The 18,872-nt window shown below is 36.5% G+C and overlaps 1 protein-coding gene across 34 annotated transcripts in view; it reads right to left on the bottom strand.

The window, feature by feature from the left end:
* Trip12 (thyroid hormone receptor interactor 12) overlaps positions 1 to 18,872 on the bottom strand; it is a 136,536-nt gene that overhangs the window by 63,284 nt on the left and 54,380 nt on the right. For all 34 annotated transcript variants that reach the window (XM_063237144.1, XM_063237155.1, XM_063237140.1 and 31 more), the window contains 2 exons: positions 3,443 to 3,548; positions 982 to 1,118 (listed from right to left, as the gene is read on the bottom strand). In XM_063237144.1, coding sequence (XP_063093214.1) covers positions 982 to 1,118; positions 3,443 to 3,548 — 243 coding nt within the window. The remainder of the gene's footprint in view (positions 1 to 981; positions 1,119 to 3,442; positions 3,549 to 18,872) is intronic.

The raw sequence follows: 18,872 nt of genomic DNA, 5'->3' as shown, positions 1-18,872 counted from the left end.
GTTTCTCCATGCTACACAAAAACTGTTAAACAAATAGTGGAATTACATGTCAGTTATGACTGGGTTTGTTAACCTGAACAAATACAACAACTAAGGTGACTCTTCTAGACATTGTTATTATTATACTAGCTTTTTAAAAGCACTCTGGGGCTGAGGCTGTACCTTAGTGATAGAGCACTTGTTTAGTATGCACAAGGCCCTAAATTTGATCCTCAGTATTAGGAAAAGAATGGAGTGAGGTAGGAAAGGAGTGTGAGAATAAGGATGAGGAAAGGAGAGGAGACCGGCACATATTCTAATACTAAGCCACATCTTGATTCAGGGGAATTAGAAGCCCATGATGACAAATTAACTTTTTTTACCTGACAAAATACATTTTGAAAAATGCCATCACTGACAACTGAAGTATTAGTTTTGTTTTAGTAAGATAAGAGATACAATTTAAAGCTAAAGGGAGGGGGAAAATCTTAATACTTGCTATTCTAAACTATCAGGAAAAATCAAAATAAGCCCCCCAAAATGTAGATGCTATTATAAATAGCTTAAGTGCAAACTGAAAACTTGTCTTTTTAGGGCTTAGCAAAAATTCTAAGTTAAAATTCACATTTATAAAGCAGTTCAAATCAAGACCTTACTTGTTTATTAATAATTTAAATTCTTTCCATCAGTGGGCAACAGTTACATGTATTAATTAGTATTAAAACACTAAATGAAAAAGAGCCTAGTCCTTCCAAAGCCCCTTAAATGTAATCAGTACAGATCTAGATTGGATGAGAAGCTAAACAAAAACAAATGAATCCACTCAAAGTACTAAACCTGTAAGGTAAAACAAAACAGAACCAAAACGTACCTGACGCTGTAATATCTAGCCTATTTTCTGTCCCCTATTTTTCATCATATTCATAGCCTATAAAACATAACTGTCCTCTAAGTAAATCTATGAAACACAGAAATGCATTTAAAGACTGAATGTCAACCTACCTGCGGCTCCTTGGGGAGTCTCGTCCGTCCGGGCCGTGGAGGAATTTACAGTCTCCTGGCTGCTCTCTGGGTCTGCCATTTTCTCCTGCCGACGAGCCTCAGCTGCTCCTCTTTTGCCCAGGCCAGAGCCTCGCCGACTGTAACAGAAAAATGTCATCATGGGCAGCATCACCAGTGAACCAGGAGCAATGTATAGACAGCACAAAGCTCAAATTCACAGAGCACAAAAGCCAGTTTCTTCTTTTTAAATCAAAATTGCTGTAGAAAATCACTATGCGTAACAACCAAGACTTTGTATATTTAAAATTCTTCCAAGTTATAGCATAATCACAATACATGCTTTTGTGTTACCAAGAGCTGTTGTCATCCTTACAGTCAGAATAATTTTTAAACACTTCCAACTAAATGGACAAATGACTCCTACTAAAGAGAGAAATCTAGTTCATTTCATACAGAGCCCTACTTCCAGGCTAAGAGGTGGGTTGATAACATACATATGCTTGCAGAATGGTAATAAAAATGGGGAAAGGAGGACAGGAAAAAACACTCCTATTCTCTATATGGCAGATTGCCTAAATGACCCTAAAATAACTATTTTACTAATGATGATCTTTTTCTTATTTTAGAAAAAAGCACATACACTGGGCAGAAATTTAAAAATAAAAGTATTCCTCTCCAATTATTAAGACTTTCAACAGCAGCTCCCCAAATTACCTTAGGAAAGGCAAAAACATACTAGCAGCATAATTTCAACTAAAGAAAGAAAAAAAAGCCTGTGATTAGATTTTGCCTAGTGAAGAACAAGAAAGTTAACATAACTGAAGTGCAAATGCAACTATAAGACTCCCTAATTAGTGAAAAGTCTTCCCACAGGGAGTTGCTTTAACTAATCTTTCCCTCAGAAGGAAACAACCTAAGCCAAATTTATAAAGTTCTGAATTAGCAGAATTCAAATTCATTCACTATCTAATCTGCGCCTGGACACTCTGGATACTCCTTGTGGGGCAGGCGACTCTGGGAGTAAAGACAGCACCTCAGCAGGCCACAGGTCCTGCATTTAAATGGAAAGTCAAATAAAGTATTTCAGGTTGGTGGGCTAGGTGGCTGGGCAGAGGAGGCCTAGGAATAATGAAAGTCATCTCACAAGCAGAAACTGAGTGGTCATGTGTAAAAGCAAAGACATTCAGAGAGGAAGACACACAACCCTAACAGTAAACTGGCTGACCTCACACATCACAGTTTAAAATTGTTTTTTTGACAAGGAATTCACTTTATAGCATAGACTACAAACTTCTGATACATAAGATTAAAAATCTGGCCTAAACTTGGACTAAATCTCTGAAGAACTGAGAAATTTTCTGAGAAGTCCTCATCTAGGAATTGCTAAGAAACCTCAAAAGCAAAAAGATTTACTAATTCCAGATACTTTAAGACTAAAAAATAGAAAATGTAGAGAGTACAAGGGCTGGAGCACAGCTGAGCAGTACAATGGGGGACCCTCATGCCACTGCCATACCACACTAAGAGCAACTGGAACAGACTGTCTTGGGAAAGAACCAGAAGGAACACTAAAGCCTAACCCTGACACAGGGCAGGGAAAAGTGAGGTGAAAGCATTGCTCCACCACTTGTTTTGATGCATTTAGCGGAGGAAGCAAACTACATATAAAAAAGAACTCTTATATGGCTGTTAAGTAATTAACAGCACAAGGGCATATGATCAACTTACAAGCCTGAAAATCTGAGAGGAACTGAAGAAAAATGATTTTTACCTTTAACCTAGATTCTCAATTAATAAAAGTATGTAAGATATTACCCCATACCACACATCAAAGGTAGCTGATGTCTGAAAACTGAAAATGAAATCCATAGTAACCAGTAGAAATAGTAACCAAGGATACAAAAACAAAAACAAAAAACCTATTCCCAATGCCTATACCTTTTGGGGGGTGGGATAGGTAGGTACTGTGATACAGAATGAAAATGAAAGATATTTCTCCCCTAACCTATTAAACTTAGTAAATGGTGTCAACACTTTTAGATACTAGTTAGATAATATCACCACCATAAAAAAAGGGATCCCTTCTGACTCATTACTCATACCTCAGGGAAACTCAGCTACCTTTAAAAAACAACTCTACTGTACATAAGATGCTCATTAAAGCTACAGTTGCAAACTACAATTCCTGAAACAACCAACTATCCAACTGTTGGCAATAACTCTAAAAGAGGCAAAGTAGAGAATAACTGCTGCCGAAAATGGAATGGTTAAAACACGTTATATACATCAGTAAATATTGGGGAAGAATTCAAAAAACTGGCACCAGTGATGTTAGAATAAATATCCTTACTTATTATCCCAGGAAAAATGATACTGCACTAATTTTGGAAAACAGAGATTTTTAACAAAAATTAAAAGCATCTCAGGTGTAGAAAGAAAATAAACTAAGCAAAGGTATTACCTGGTGCTAGCACAGGAGCCCGTGGTCTTCTGGCGTGTGCTCCGCCTCAAACTGGGGAGCTCAGCAGGTGGAGACTCACTGCGCTTCTTGGTAGATTTTCTTAAACCTACACATGGGAAACAGCAAAGCAAAACTTTTTATAAAGAGATGTTACCATGAATTAAAACTTTAAAAAAATTCTTTGGGTTACCATCCTGCTTAAAGGCCCACAGAGCCTTTTCATGGCCTCTCCATGGTATGTGGTATGCGAAGTTTACTTCCATAGGTTTGTACTTAGCCTACTTACAAGGGGAAATTAAACAGTATTCGCCAGCCCAGTCCAAAATTAGTCAATTTCACACTGGCCCAAATTTGAATCAAGTGGTCCATACACCACATAACAATCCCACCTCTTTCAAACCTCTTTCCAATTCCTATCCTTCAGCATTACCTTTTTTCACTAGGGCCAAGAGGTTTTTTTTAAAATTATATCCTGCATCTTTCAAGAATTCACTCAATTTCATTAAATTACACTGTTCTAACACTGTCCCATTACAGTGAGTTACACACAAACTTTGTCATTAAAGTTACTAAAAACAAGAAATGATCTCTTGGAACTAAAGGTCACTAGAATGCTGAATTTATAGTGTTAGGTAAGGGAGAAAAGGCAAACCAGTGCTCTTCACCTGTTATTCTGGAAGTTACTTAATGTCTTTATTTATAGGGCTAGTAGACTAAAAAGTTGTAAGAACTGGGCAAAACTCTCATTATTTTATGAACAGAGAAGCCATGATAGCCTCCACCCTCCCCTCTTTTCTGCCCTACATGTGCATGCTGGGCACTAAGCCCTCTCCACACAAAGGTCTCAGAGAGCGAGGGGTCTCCAAAATCAGCAACAGTGTTCCCACCAGAACTCTGTCCTCATCATGGATGGATGTTAGCTTTTCCAGAGAATAATTACATACTCAATCCAGGTCGCTTGCATTTTTCCATGAAGTTGCAATTTTTGGCTATTTCACCATTTTCAAAGTGAAATGGTTAAGATATTTTTTAGTCTTTTGACTTTGTTAAAAGCACCAGTAAAAAGACATTGGTAAAGTCTGACAAAAAGCATTCTAGACAGCTTGAGCTACCGACTTGCAATTTAAAACTATAATTCATCTAACTTGTGTGTATCACGTAAAAAGAAAGTTGTTGCGTGAAAAGCAAGTTAGTTATGAATCGTTAAACACATAACAGATGCTATAAAGACAAAAAAATTGATGTTCAGGTAGGTGCTATCATTAAAAATTGAAACCATAATTTCTTGGGCTTTTGCCCAAAAAAAACAGCTTTTGTGGAAGATTATCTAGACATCTGACACTAGCAGAGAGATCAAAGAATGATACTTTAATTGGGGAAAGACAGGCCTAACATTACCTTAAATTTCAACTTTACTTTCAGGTGATTTTCTATACAGCTTATCAGGAGAATTCCCTGATGGAATCACATACGTCTGCCTGTTACCCCCTAGTCTCTCTGCCTAGGCTCATACCCTGGTCACCTGAGAGACAGACAGAACGCACGGACAACAGAACAACAGAGCCAGCCTAACGTGTTGAGCTAGTCAGTATTATTATTTTTTTAATATTTAAATGTTCAAGAACTATTCTGAAATATTTCAAAAATAAGTTAAAAAGCAAAGTTTACAAGAAAGTCCAGAAGTACACTGTATCAAAAAACCAAACTATTTCCACTTATAAAACTTTTTTAAACTCTTATACTATCATCAATAAAGTTAGTTCATGCAATGCTAAAATATCTCTTATACACTATGACAGTAAAGGATAGCAGCAAAAGTATGTAAATTTAGCAATATATTTAAATGAGAATACCTAGGTTACTACTCTACTGCTGATTTTAGGTGATGATATACTTCTTAATCCAACTTTTTATACTTTCATTATTCGTCCCAAGATAGAGACTGGTTTTTAACTCCCTTCATACTTTACTTAAGTATAATCTACATGGTTAATATGTACTCCTTGGATGGTTCAGTGAGTCTGACAAACACAGTCACCCATGCAACCAGTATCACAGTCAGGACACAGAACATTTCCATCTCTTTATAAAGTTTACTCTTGAGATGGAAAAGATGTTACACGCAAACACAAACAAAAAGTGAGATAGCTACATGTATTTCAGGCAAAATAAACATTAGGTCAAACACCATAAGGGTTCAATTCATAACAGCAATTTTAAGAGTATATTGGATCATCTAAAACTATGAAGCAAGTAAGTATTAAGAGAGTTATAGAAGAGTCTAATAATCTACTTTCAAAATTGGAAAAATCATTCAGATAGGAGTTCACTAAGAAAATACCTAGAGCTGGGGAATTAGTTCAGTGGTAAAGCACTGTCTAGCAAAGCCCTGGGTTCAGTCACCAGGACCCTCAGACCCTGGTTCTAATTCCTAATAAAGCAAAAGGACAAAGGACAAAGAAGACAGATAACGCAGTGTTACCCAACATAAGCAGACCACTGCCTTCCCAAGTGGTCCCAAAACATTTTCCAGAATAAATCATGTATTAGGTCACAAAACAAGCCTAATGAATTTAAAATCAAAATCCTATCAACTACATTTTTCTCACTTTACTGGTATAAAACCAGAGATCAGTAAGACAAGAAATTGTGAAAAAGTAACAAGGATATAGAAATTATACAATGTGCTCTAAAAAAAGTGCTTTAAAGAATTAAAACATATCCTGCAATGAAAAACGCCTTTAAAGAATTAAAAAATATCTCACAATGAAACAAACAAAAATGAAAATACAATATACCAAAACTTATATGATGCAGCAAATGTAGTTGTAAGAGGTTAGTTTACAGCACTAAGTGCCTGAATTAAGAGAAGGTCTTAAACAAGCAACCTAATTACTTGAAGGAACTAGGAAAACAATGACAAAATAAGTTCCAAAGTTAGCAAAGGGAAGAAAATAACAAAGATGAGAACAAAAATACATGAAAAAAAGATTACAAAAGAAAAGCGATAAAACCAAATTTTCTCTTTTTTTGAAAGCTGAACAAAACAGACTAAGAAAGAAGACTTAAAATCAGAACACCATTATACAATAAATTAGATTAACAGAAAAAAATAGATATACTGCTAGGAATACACAACCTACTAAGTCACAAAGAGGGCAAATCACTACTGAGCAAGAGATAACTGAATCAATAGGCAAACATCCCCCAACAAAGCAAAGGCCAAAAACACAAAGGTGGCTTCATGGCTGAATCTTGCAAAAAAAAAAAAAAAAAGAAAAGAAAATCAAGCAAATACTTCAGAACTCATTTTAGAAGGACATACTGCCGTCATGCTAAAGCCAAACACAGAAACTACAAAACCAACCAACTCAAGGCTGGTAATAGAGATCACAAGTGAAGACCAGCATTGCACAAAATGGGCTCTGGGTTCAATCTCAATCTTAATCTCTCTTTCCCTCCCTCTCTAAATTGAAGGTTTTTCCTTTAAGGTTAGGAATAAGACAAGATGCCAGTTAGGCATCGTGGTGCATGCCTATAATCCCAGCACTTGGAAGGTTGAGGCAGGAGGACCCCTGCTATGAGAAAACAACAACAACCAAAAGACATGGATGCCCACTCTTACCACTTCTGATCAGCACAGTAGAAAGTCTCAGCCAGATCAATGAGGAAAGAAGGGCATCCCAAGAAGAAAAGATAAAGTGTGATAGTCTGTTTGTCACTGATACATATGGTTCTTTTGTATACAGAAAATTCTTTAAAAAAAAAAATCTGTAACATATTTAATTACTCACAATAAATTGACTCAAAAAAATCACTTATAATAGTTTTTTTGGTCTTTTTCCTTTTTATCTGTACCGGGGATCGAACTCACGACTGCCTGCTTGCAAGGCAGGCGCTTATGCCACTGAGCTTAAATCCCCAGCCCCCTATAATAGCACTTTTAAGAACAAACTCTTGGAAGTAAATTTAACTAAGACATAAATGCTAAACTCAGAATTATAAATCAGCTGTGGGAAATCATTGGCAAAAATGTCCATGATGATGATCTGGATAGTGATTTCTTAGTTACCCAAACATAAGCACAACAGCACCAAAAACTGACAAATGAGATTGCATCAACAAAAAAAGGTTCCACATTGCAAAGGAAACAATAAAGTTGACAAATGATGGGCCGGGGAAATAAAGTATTTGCAAATCATCCATTGCAGTAAGAGTTAATATCCAAAACAACACAGTTCACAGAAAAGCTAAAGTTCAAGGTGAAGTAGTTTGGGAAGTCACTTTCTACAGGACAAAGGTTTCACCTTCTTTGGCTATTTAGCAACTAACTATGCTCAAATGGTGTCCTCATAATTTTAGACTGAGTTGTTCTGCAATAGGAATACTTTTTAATGTATATTCCTAACTAAAAACTGATTTACTCAAAATCTATAGGTTCATCTTCTTAAAAAACAATGCTTCTTTTTGCAAAGTTTTTAAAATGTGAAATATTTAAACATCTGAGGCACTTAAGACTTCAATTTTTTAGATACAATATTCGAAATCAACACATTAAAGTGTTCACAATAGCAAATAGGTATTTACTAAATGCTTAACTTACATATAAACATGGACGTGTTTACCTTTTTTTTCTACTTGAAAATTTTTAAAGATTATTTTTAATTACAGTAAATCAAAACAATTCTAATTTTGTCGTGACATCTTGCTGGACAATCAAGTATGGGTAACATGTCTGCCTGTTCAAGCAAAGGAGTCACCAAGATAGACCACAACTGCTAGTATGGCATGGTTTCTACCTTTAATTTTGTTAAGAGTTAATTTTGTTAAGAGTTATTTTTAAAAAGTAGCAACAGATAATCAAACAATATATATTCACTGTTATTTTAACATGATCTATGTTAAATGTATGGCACTCTTTATATGATATACACTGATCAGACCTATTACCTGATCCAACAACAAAAATAAAGTCCACTAAATGAAATAGTCGTCTAGAAACGCAATAATTTAGTAAATTTTCTGACTTCTAAAATATGCTGTCACATAAGTAGTGGAATCAACATTAATAGTAGTGTATCTAATAAGGCTGTTTAAAAAAACAAGTGGAGGTGGAGGGATAAGGGAGGTTGTCTACATATTATAGTGAATGACCACTCCATTCAAATATGTGACTATTTTTTATCTTCCAGATTACATATTCATTTAAAAATAACAAAAGACAAGCAAGCAGACACCTAATGTTTAATGTCCTGCACTTTTCTGAGCATCTCTAGGAAGCTACGTCCTATCTCTTTCTGTGTAGAACACATGTATTGTCATTTACAGTACATTCATATTATGGTGATGTTTCTTGACTTAAGTGGTATTACATCCCAATAATCTCATCAGTTGAAAATATCTTACCTCAATGATGCATCTAGCTTACTATGTAAAACACACTACAGCTGGGCAAAACCATCTTAACACATTCTGTTGTATAATAGACTATCTCATGCAATTTATTTAATAAATGGTTGAAGAGGTACACCATAATAAAGTCCAAAGACTGTAGGTCAAACTATCCTAATCAAGGTCCATGTATATGAGTGAACTCTGACCAAACTATTTCCATCATCCCTAAGCTCCACCCCATTACCATGGTCCCCTCTAACAAAAATTTACTCAAACACAGGCAAATGACTCAAGGAAATCAAGGACTTTCTTCTAAGTTGACAGATGATTACTGCACTCTCGGTTTTTAGGAGGAGGGATTCTGGAGATGTCTACAAATCATCATATTTGGGACTACTAGCGCCATTTCTGCTTGACCTCCTGGATCCACTCAAGACTGAAGCTAGCCAATCTCCTTCCTGGCTTTAGTTAAAATCTATGAGCAGATTTTAGGTCTAATCGAGGCCTGTGTTAAAACATTCCACCTAAGTAGTGTCAACAAACTGCACCCTGCAGGGCAAATCCAGCCTACCACTTGAGAGTGGTTTTTATATTTTTGGAGTTGTAATAAAAGAAGAAAAGTATGTGACAGAGACTGCATGCAGTCAGCAAAGCCTAAAATATTTGCTATAGTACCCTCTACTAAAAAATATTTACAGAAGGGCCAGAAGTAAGTGGCAGAGCATCCACCTAGCACTCAGGAGTCCCTGAATTTGATTACAGCATGGCCAAAGAAAGAAAAAAATATTTCCTGAACTGAACTTTGAGAACAAAAAGGATTCCTTTTTGGCATGTCATTTGTGTTCTCAAAACTGTTTCCGATTTTTGGAAGAAGTAAGTGAAGAATGCCACTGGAACTTTGCTAAGTAATGCACTGACTCTGTAAATAGCTTTGGGTATTACCAACATTTTAACAATATTAATACTTCCAGTTAACTAATATGGAATGTCTATTACACATTGTCTTCAATTTCTCTCACTAGTACTTGATAATTTTCATTTTAGAGACTGTTCACTTACTTGGACTATTGTAGCATATCAAAAATTTTATTTAGAATCCCGTCATAGGGGCTATCTTGGCTTTCCTCCCAATAGCCTGCTGTGGGTCCTCCAGGGTGTGTATTTTTACCTTGTTTTTCCTCTTTCATTCAACCCAAGTTCACTATACAGAGCCAGTTTCTCCTACGCTCTTCACTTTCACTTTTTCCTCTGTCACCATTAAAAAAAAAAGTGAATCATATACTAGGGCCAGTTTGCTGCAAAAACCAGTCCTAATAAGAACAATTAACTAATTATGAGTACATTTTCATTAAGTAACTCTTGAGTCCTTCAGCCAGTGCCTACATGTACATCTGACACCAGACAACAGAATCATTTAAGAATGTGGCACAACTTTAATATAACATGATTAACTTCAAGCTAATACATCTTTGCGGGGGGAGGGAGGGAGGTAGTATGGTACCAGGGATTGAATCCAGAGCTTTTCCACTGGATTACAAGATTATATCCGTAGCTAAACTCCACCCCCCCCTTTTTTTTTCTACAGCTACGTTTCAGTTTTGTTTTGTTTTGGTTTTGTTTTTTGGTCTTTTTGATACAGGGTATCATACAGCTCAGGCTGGCCATGAGCTCATTTTGTAGCCCAGGCTGGTCTCAAACTTACAACTCCTCCTGACTCAGCCTCCCAAGAGCTGAGATTACAGGTATGAGCCATGAGGCCCTGCTTCAATATTTATTTTTGAGACAGGCTGTCACTAAATTGCCCAAGTGAGGTCTGAACTTGTGATGCTTCTGCCTCAGCCTCGTAGAGTGCTGAGATTATAAATGTGCACCACCGTGCCCAATTTACGTTATCTTTAATGGCTGACTTTAGTAAAATATTACAAAATTGAAAGTAGTCTATCATATGAAAAGGGACCATAGAGTTGTATTTTTAAAATTACTAAGTAAATAAACTTTTATGGGTTATAATGAGTTGAATCCCAAATATAATTTTCCAAAGCAAATTCTTCCTAGAGGGTCGATGCACAGCCATTTCATGCACTGATCTGGCAGTATATTAAAAAATACCGGAAAGTTGCGAAGACTGACTTAAGCATTTTTATAGTTTAAAAAAAAAAAAAAAAAAAAAAAACGAAAAGTAGCTAAATGTCCAATAATAGGAATGGTTAAATAAACAGTATAGTAATAAAAACTGAAGGAACACAGTTATTAGTGAGGACGTAAATCAGCAGGCACTTTGGTCGGCAACTTAGCTCGGCAGTGTAAGCTCCTGCCTGCAAGCACAATGTCAAGAGTTCAATCCCTAGTACCAAATAAATAAATAAACAGGCACTTTGACACCATTGATAGCAATGTAAATTCATGTTTCTATGGGCAATTAATTTCAAAATTTCTGTATTTACACATAACTAGGGACCTAACAAGAAATATACAAATTACAAAGCTACACTTAATTTAAAAATTAAGAACAATGTAAATGTCCAGTCCTACAAAACAGGCTAAACCAACTAACTGTAGCACATAAAAGCCAAAATACCAGGCCTAAATGGACTGCAAAGACCACAAAGCCGAAAGCAGAAAACTGAAATAACTACTAATTAGACTAAAAATAAACCCAAAAAGGCTCACGAACGGATCTTAGGTAACTCTGGGTTAAAACTAAGGTCTGATTAACAGTTTATTTAACAGGTTATTGGTTGGGACAGGCTTGCAACCCCAGAACATCAGCCTGGGGGTATAGCTAAGTTCAAGGCCAATCTGCACGTGATGAACTTGTCTCAAAAGAACAAACAGAACAAAAATAGAACAGGAAGAAAATCAAAGAGGCCATGAAGGCCTCAGATTCCCTTCCTCTACTTACACAGCAGGGCAACTGTTTCTCCTTTGACCCAACAAAACAGAAAAGCTGAGGGAGGTACAGGAATACACAGCCAGCAGACCCCATAATGTGCATCCCACCTCCCTCCAGGCTGCTTCTCCCAACTCAGTTCCCAAAATTCGGCCTTCACCTTGTAGCAGGAGTTTGAAAGAATCTTGCCTGTGAATTTTACCAGCCAAAGGAAAAGTATCTAAAAACATCAGAGGAGGTTTCACAAGAGAACAGCCCAAGAAGAGGAAGACAGTAAATCTCAGTACAACTTCTCTCATGCACCAAATCAAAGAATTAACTTAGATTAATTACATTTTATGGAACATTAATGTTAAAGTTTTTTCTTTCATATTCTTGCCTTCGTGTTCTGTAATAAGTTTTGACACTTCTGATGGTAAAATGTCTTTATTTTTTTAAAAATTCAAAAAATAACAAAATGTACAAAGAAGAAAAAGGTTTCATTCGCCAAGGGTAATCTCTTTAATGTATATCCTTCCCAATTTTTTTCATTATATTTACTTGCACAGAAAAGAAATTTAAATTCAAAGAGCTATGTAAGACATTATTTTTTTAAAAACTGCAGTCTTGTCTGCTTTTTCCCGTAATTGATTATTTTGGTATTCTAGTCTCTAAATCATGTGCCTGTCCTCCAAGAGTCTCAAGTGCTGGTAGGCAGGAAAGTGACCTGACCTGCCTATAGAAGAAGCTGGTCTGTTTGGTCATGGGGTGCGTAGCTTCCAGAGGTTCATCCCCCCTATGCTTCCTCCCTGGGTCCCTCTGCTTTCAAGTCACTAGGCCAGAAACACGTTTCCTCTGCCTCTCAGTCCTGCTCTGACTTGGCATATACAAACCTGTATGTAACATGGCCATTTGTAATTCATGAACAATGTAAAAGAAAACAAAGAGGCTAATAATATTTATTCCCTTCTAATGTTCTGCTGGTAACCCATTCTAAAGTAATGACTTTTAAAAAGCTTCAAAAATATTTTGCTGATAATTTTGCAAAGTGGTTATATACTAGAACTAATTAAAATCTCAAGTACTCTAACAGCTGCTTCATAATAGAGAAAACTTGACATTCCTGCCTTTTCCTTTAAAGCTCCTTGCCAAACACCACAGGCTCAAAGACAATCCAACTCTCTACACTCAGTACAGGTGACTCTCCGAGATGCACAGAGGTAAAAACCAGGAGTCTAGCTTCTACACTCTTCTCTCTTACTCAATACATTCTTACTTCCTCCCTCTCTGCTACAGACATCCAAATAGAATTACCATCCTAGAAGCAGGCATTTACCTTATTTTTGTCTAACTTTAACAATGTAAGTCATCAGGACAATATGAAACTCAAGACAGAAAAAGCTAGTAAGCATCTCTCACTATGATATTAATAATGTGTACGAGAGGTCCACTTTAACAGAGTAACATAGGGCTAAGAGACATTGAAGACCTTTCATATTTTTTACAAATAAATATCTTACTCAGATTTTGATCATCATTTCTTGTAATTCTGTCCTAACATCTACTACTCATTTTGAAATTACTGCAATTTTGCAGAAGTTTAGCTTACTTTAGGAAAAAGGCAGAGTAGAAAATATGTATTTTGAAGCCAAACTATCCAAACTATAAAGTATTACACTGAAATATTACAGAATATTTTTTAAAACATCTTTATCAACACAGAGAACTTACATTTATGCTGTTATACAGAGTATCTGTTTACTTCAGTTAAATGATGTTACTGTTAAATGAAAGTTACTGGAAAGTCCCTAACACATTAAAATTTTCAGGAGGCTGAGGCCAGTTAACTTCAAGTCCAGCCTGGGTAACCTACCAAAATCCTGTACCAAACTTTACCCAAAGCGGGTAGGAAGTAGACCCTAGGAAAGCTCAGTGCTCTCTAGTTTCATTCCTCAAAATCACACACACACTCCTATCACTATCCATTCTGGAATTCTCTGGAGACCTCTGTTAAGTGATAAAGGGTTACCTCTATCCCACAGCTAATTGGATCAGGGGCCGCTTGCAAACAGGAATCTTTACGAAGCCCATCACCTAAGGTAGCTGACTTTACTAGCTCGCCTGCCAGTCCTAGCTTCTCATCAAGAATGTATTCATCAGTCTATCAATCATTAATTACCAAAGGAACACATTGGACAAGGCCTTCCGCTCAAGTGACTTCACATCATGTGGTTTCTCAAATTATATTTCATGCACCAATACTAACTCCTAAGGTACCAACAGTTGGTCAAATAACCCTATAAAATACTAGGTTACGCAGCTAGCTTGCTTCATTTTGAAGCCAGGGTCTCCCTGTGGAGCCCAGGCTGGTTTAGAACCTGCTTTGTAGCCAGCTGGCCCTGAACTTTCATCGATTTTCCTCTCAGCTTCCTTCAAGAGCTGGGATTAAAGGTACATGCCAGCATCCCTGGCTTTCCCATAGCTCTCACTATGTTCACATGACCCGGAATCTCCTTGAGTAGTATGTGACCTTGAAGAATAGTTTTTCACAAAGTATCCTAAAGGTACTGTCACTTTTACAATTTAAAAAAAAAACTTTAACTCTTTTTGCTAACTAGCAGTATTTTAGAACAAACCTACCTGAGGCAAGGTATTATCACACTTGGATTAAGATTCACTTACTTATGTAAGATTCACTTACTTATATAGTCTCATTATGTAGTTCAAGTTGGCCCTAAACTCAATTATGTAGCCTAGGCTGACCTCAAACTTTCAGCAATTCTCCTGCCTCAGCCTCTAAGATTACAGGCATGTGCCACCACACTCAATCTTAAAAATTGGAGGAATACCATCAGAAAAAAACTAATCTACTCAAATTGAAGTGTTCTGTGCCTCACAAGGGGACTATCACATAATTTATACAATTTTCCCAAAATGATTTACAGCCAATGAGGTCAAATCCTCCCCTTACTCAATCTAATTCTGCCTTGTTTATACCTTAATAATGAGGATTATTAACATGAAGGAAAAGCTCATTATCAAAACTACAGCTCAATGTTTTTCTCAACTTCACTAAAGTAGCAGGATACAATGTAACATTAGATCTGAGTATTTTAATTCTAAAAAACAGCCACCTGAAACTAGTCAATGGCCAATATTTACAGATCCTTTGCTGTTCTGCTAGGCGTGGTTGGTTGAAGGTCAACCTGAACTGCATAGTGAAACCTGTCTCAAAGAAAGGGGAGGGAAAAAAAGTGTCTTTAAGGAAATGTCACTTTGAACATGTTGTGCCTTAAGATACATATTTAACTTCCATTTACATTCTAAGTTTTACAATATCCATGCTAGTTCTCTGCACATATTTTATTCTTCAAATGACTACTATGTTCATTTTATAATATAAAGTTGATATACTTTCCCATGATCACCATCTAGTAAAATGACAGAATTAGGATTCAAACCAAGTATTTTAGCTCTATTACTTAGGACTCTTTCTCCAAAATATCAGTACTTCAAACAGTAATCACCACAATATCCTCATTTTGCCCCTATAACCTCAAGTTAAATTAGCTGTCAATTCTACAGCTTCTTATATAAACTCAGGTAACATACTCAGTCATGCCTAAAATACACTCTGCCCTGTCTGACCAAGAATCCTCTCCACATTCAGCTGACTGCTCATTGCTATGTATTCTGTTCTCAAGAACAATTTTCTGGATGGTCTGCATTTCACTTTTACCTCTATCACTTTCTTATTTCTATGACCCTAGACAGATAACTTGCCTTGAAGTACTAATGGCAAGCAAGTAACATGATGCATCTAAAGTATTCAGGACCACTGAATAGTACAACTAAATACTTTCTATTATTTTGTTTGAAGCATTTTCCCCCTTTTTCAAAAGAAGCAAATATATGGTGAATGGTACACGAACCCTTGAGTCCCCATAGCATTCATCCTAAAGATTAATCAACAAGCAGCAAAGGAAGATGAAGTTTTCATTTTCTCTAGTGTTGTAGTATCACTAAGGACCCAAATATGTTACAGCAGTCACATATAAGGACATAGGTCAGGGAGGGGGGAGTGCAATGGGCTGAGGTTGGACCTGAGCAGTAGAGCACTTGCCTAGTGTGCATGAGTCCCTGGGTCTGATCTCCAGTACCACAAAAAACAGCAATAAAAAAAAAAGAAAAAGAAAAAGAAAAAAAAAAAAACAACAATCAAGTGTCAAGGCTTCTGAGTCACATATACTGACCCACTAACCTCTAACTCAAGGTGTCATAAAATAAGGCAAATAAATAAGCATGCAGTATTTTCAAAGTAAGCCTCATCAGTGTATATAACAGAGACTAACTTGGTAGTGTTTATATCCATGGTATGATTTTGATAAAAATCTATGCTTTTGCATTTTCATTTTCTCTTCAAAGAAGTAGAAGTGCTTATTTGCCCTTTCTTACTTTCTATTACCAGATGTGGAGAATTGGTCATGCAGTGACTAAAGGCAGGTGAGCTGTCCACACCCATTGTGGATGGAACAGGGTTGTTCTCCAGGGCTTCGTTTTCTCGCACTTGGTGCTGTTAGAGATGCAGAATTCTGAGAATTTATTTTGCATCCTTGGAATAAATTTCCTTAGTAACTATACTAAAGCAACATTATTTTTAAAGTACGTGGCCTAAATTATGCAAAATTCCTGGCACTGACAAGATACTCAACAAATGCCAGTTCAAAGTCCTGTTTCAGGGCCAGGGATAAGCTCAGTGGCGCAGTCTGCATGACAAACACCAGGTCCTGAATTCAATTCCCAGTAATAAAACAAAACAAAACCACTCAAAGCCCTATTTAAACAGCCTGGGCTATAATTAGAGATTAGAGCTAAAGTAGAAGCATCAAAACAGGAAAAGCAATTTAGTGACAGCAGAACACACAGGTATCTTATGAATAAATTCATTATCACCTAGAGTATCTTATGAAGAAATTCATTACACCCCTACAAGTAAAAGCAACGGGAGATGAGCTCCTCAAGTGAAGACGACCAGAAAGCACAGTGGATCCCATGTAACTTAACCTGATTCACTGGTTATCGAAAAAACCACAGAGCTACTAAATGGACAGACCACACAAAGATACACACACATATTCCTACTCTTTAAGGAGGGCAACAAACAATTCCAATTGTCAAGAAAACCTTGGCAGGACAGAGAGAGAATTAGTGTTCTTTTTTAACCTGATCTCGGATTTCTTTTTCATTTCAAGATACTATTCTGAATCTTTATTACTTTCAACTGAGATTTTATATAGATGTACTCCATATTTAAAACACAAAATAGAACAAAGTTGTACAATCTAAAAGTAAAAACAATAATCTCACAATACAGGTAAATCATAAGATTTTACACAGCGACTCTAATATGCTTTTCAACAGTTTACCTAACACTGAATCAAGTGAAAGCACTTATGGACGACAGCAGTAGGGCAAACCCATAGCACATGTGCCACAGTGGGTTGTTTATACCACTGAAAACTCAAAAGTTTTGCCATCACTGGACTAGTGTTCCATTAAATACAGTCAAGATCTCTGATTCAGTATTAAGGGAGGCCAATTTGTTACTACTAACCCTGACGAAAATGCTAGTAGACACTAATTTTTCAATAACCAAGAAAAGGTCCATAGCCCTTTCAAAATATAGATCTTGGGATTTAGTTCAGTGGTGGAAGCACCTGCCTGGCAAGTACAAGGTAGCAAGTCTGATCCCTGGTACAAAAACAAAAAAATCTATCTATCTATCTATCTATCTATCTATCTATCTATCTATCCATCTGAATCCAAAATCTTTTTACCAGACTCAAAAGAGGCAAAGACAATTGAAATAAATATAACAAAAACAAAATGCTCTTTTAAAATGTGGGTAAGTACTCCTTAAGTTATCTATTCTTTTTAGATTTCCTGAAATAGAGAAGAAGGAGGGATAAGAGAGGAAGATGGTAGACAGAATGAGAAAGAGAAAGAAGAGGACAAACAAGAAAAGTTTTAGCATTACCACAAAAAGGAAAAGGAGAAGGGGGAAGGCAAGAGGGAGGGGAAGAAAAAAAAGGGGAAGAAGAGGGGGAGGGAGAGGGGAGGGAAGGAACTGGAGGGAAGGGGAAGGATGGGGAAGGCACAGCACTCTGAAAGTGGTAAGCACCAGTTGTGCTCTGTTCTGAACAAGGCTTCTGAAGACATCCTTCAGGGAAAAGGCAAGGTGACTGCACAGCAGGCTGGCTGTAAAAGAACATACTCAACCCTGTTTCTCTTACTTGGTTTCTGTTTCTTTGCTTGAATCTATTATCCTAAAACTTAAGCGTGTTTTTGTTTTTGTTTTAATTCCACTTGAAACTCCAACAAGGCAATGTTCTTTCCCACTAACTTTGGACCTTGGACCCAAAGCAGTGTAAGAGGTTTTCATTTTTAGACTAAGTTCCTTAAAGGCCATAAAACATTACATACAAACAGATTTTTAATTTATATTATGCTAAATTTATCCTACTAACGTAATTCACTGCTACAACACATCAAAAATACAGAATATTAGCCAAGTGGGGTGGTATGTAAGCTCAGACATTCAGGAGGCCAAAGCAGGGAGATTTCAAGTCCGAGGACAACTTGGGCAACTTAGTGAGACCCTGTGTCAAAATAAATTATAAAGGGATGTAACTCAGAGGAAAAGCACTTGCCTAGCATGCGTGAGGACCAGGTTCAGTCACAACCATTACTACAAATAAATAGAATATACACTAAAAAAAAAAAAAAAAGTTGCTGTTAACTATGATCAGAGATCAATTTTTTTTTTTTTTTTTTTTTTTTTTTTTTTAAGAGCAGCTCTTAACTAAAATGGTAATTTTTGTATCTGGTATAGAGAAAATTCAATTTTACATCCTGAAATCAGGAAATACCTGAAGTAGCAGATGATGCAAAAACAAAGAAACAAAGCCAGGGATTTAGCTCAGCAGCCTAAGCGCCTGCCTTGCAAGCTCAATGTCATGAATTCAATCCCTGGTGCCAAACAAAACAAAACAAAACAAAACAAAAGAAACAGACACTAAAATGTGATAGTTTAATGTGGCTCAGACTGAAAAACATTACTGTGAATGCCTACTTACATCTGATAAACCAAACAAAAGCTCTTTCCAT

Source organism: Cavia porcellus, unplaced genomic scaffold (genome assembly GCF_034190915.1).
Source record: "Cavia porcellus strain 051 isolate PalLab524CR breed Dunkin Hartley unplaced genomic scaffold, mCavPor4.1 scaffold_26, whole genome shotgun sequence".
NCBI classification, from domain to species: Eukaryota; Metazoa; Chordata; class Mammalia; order Rodentia; family Caviidae; genus Cavia; species Cavia porcellus.
This window is presented reverse-complemented; position numbering and strand designations above follow the sequence as displayed.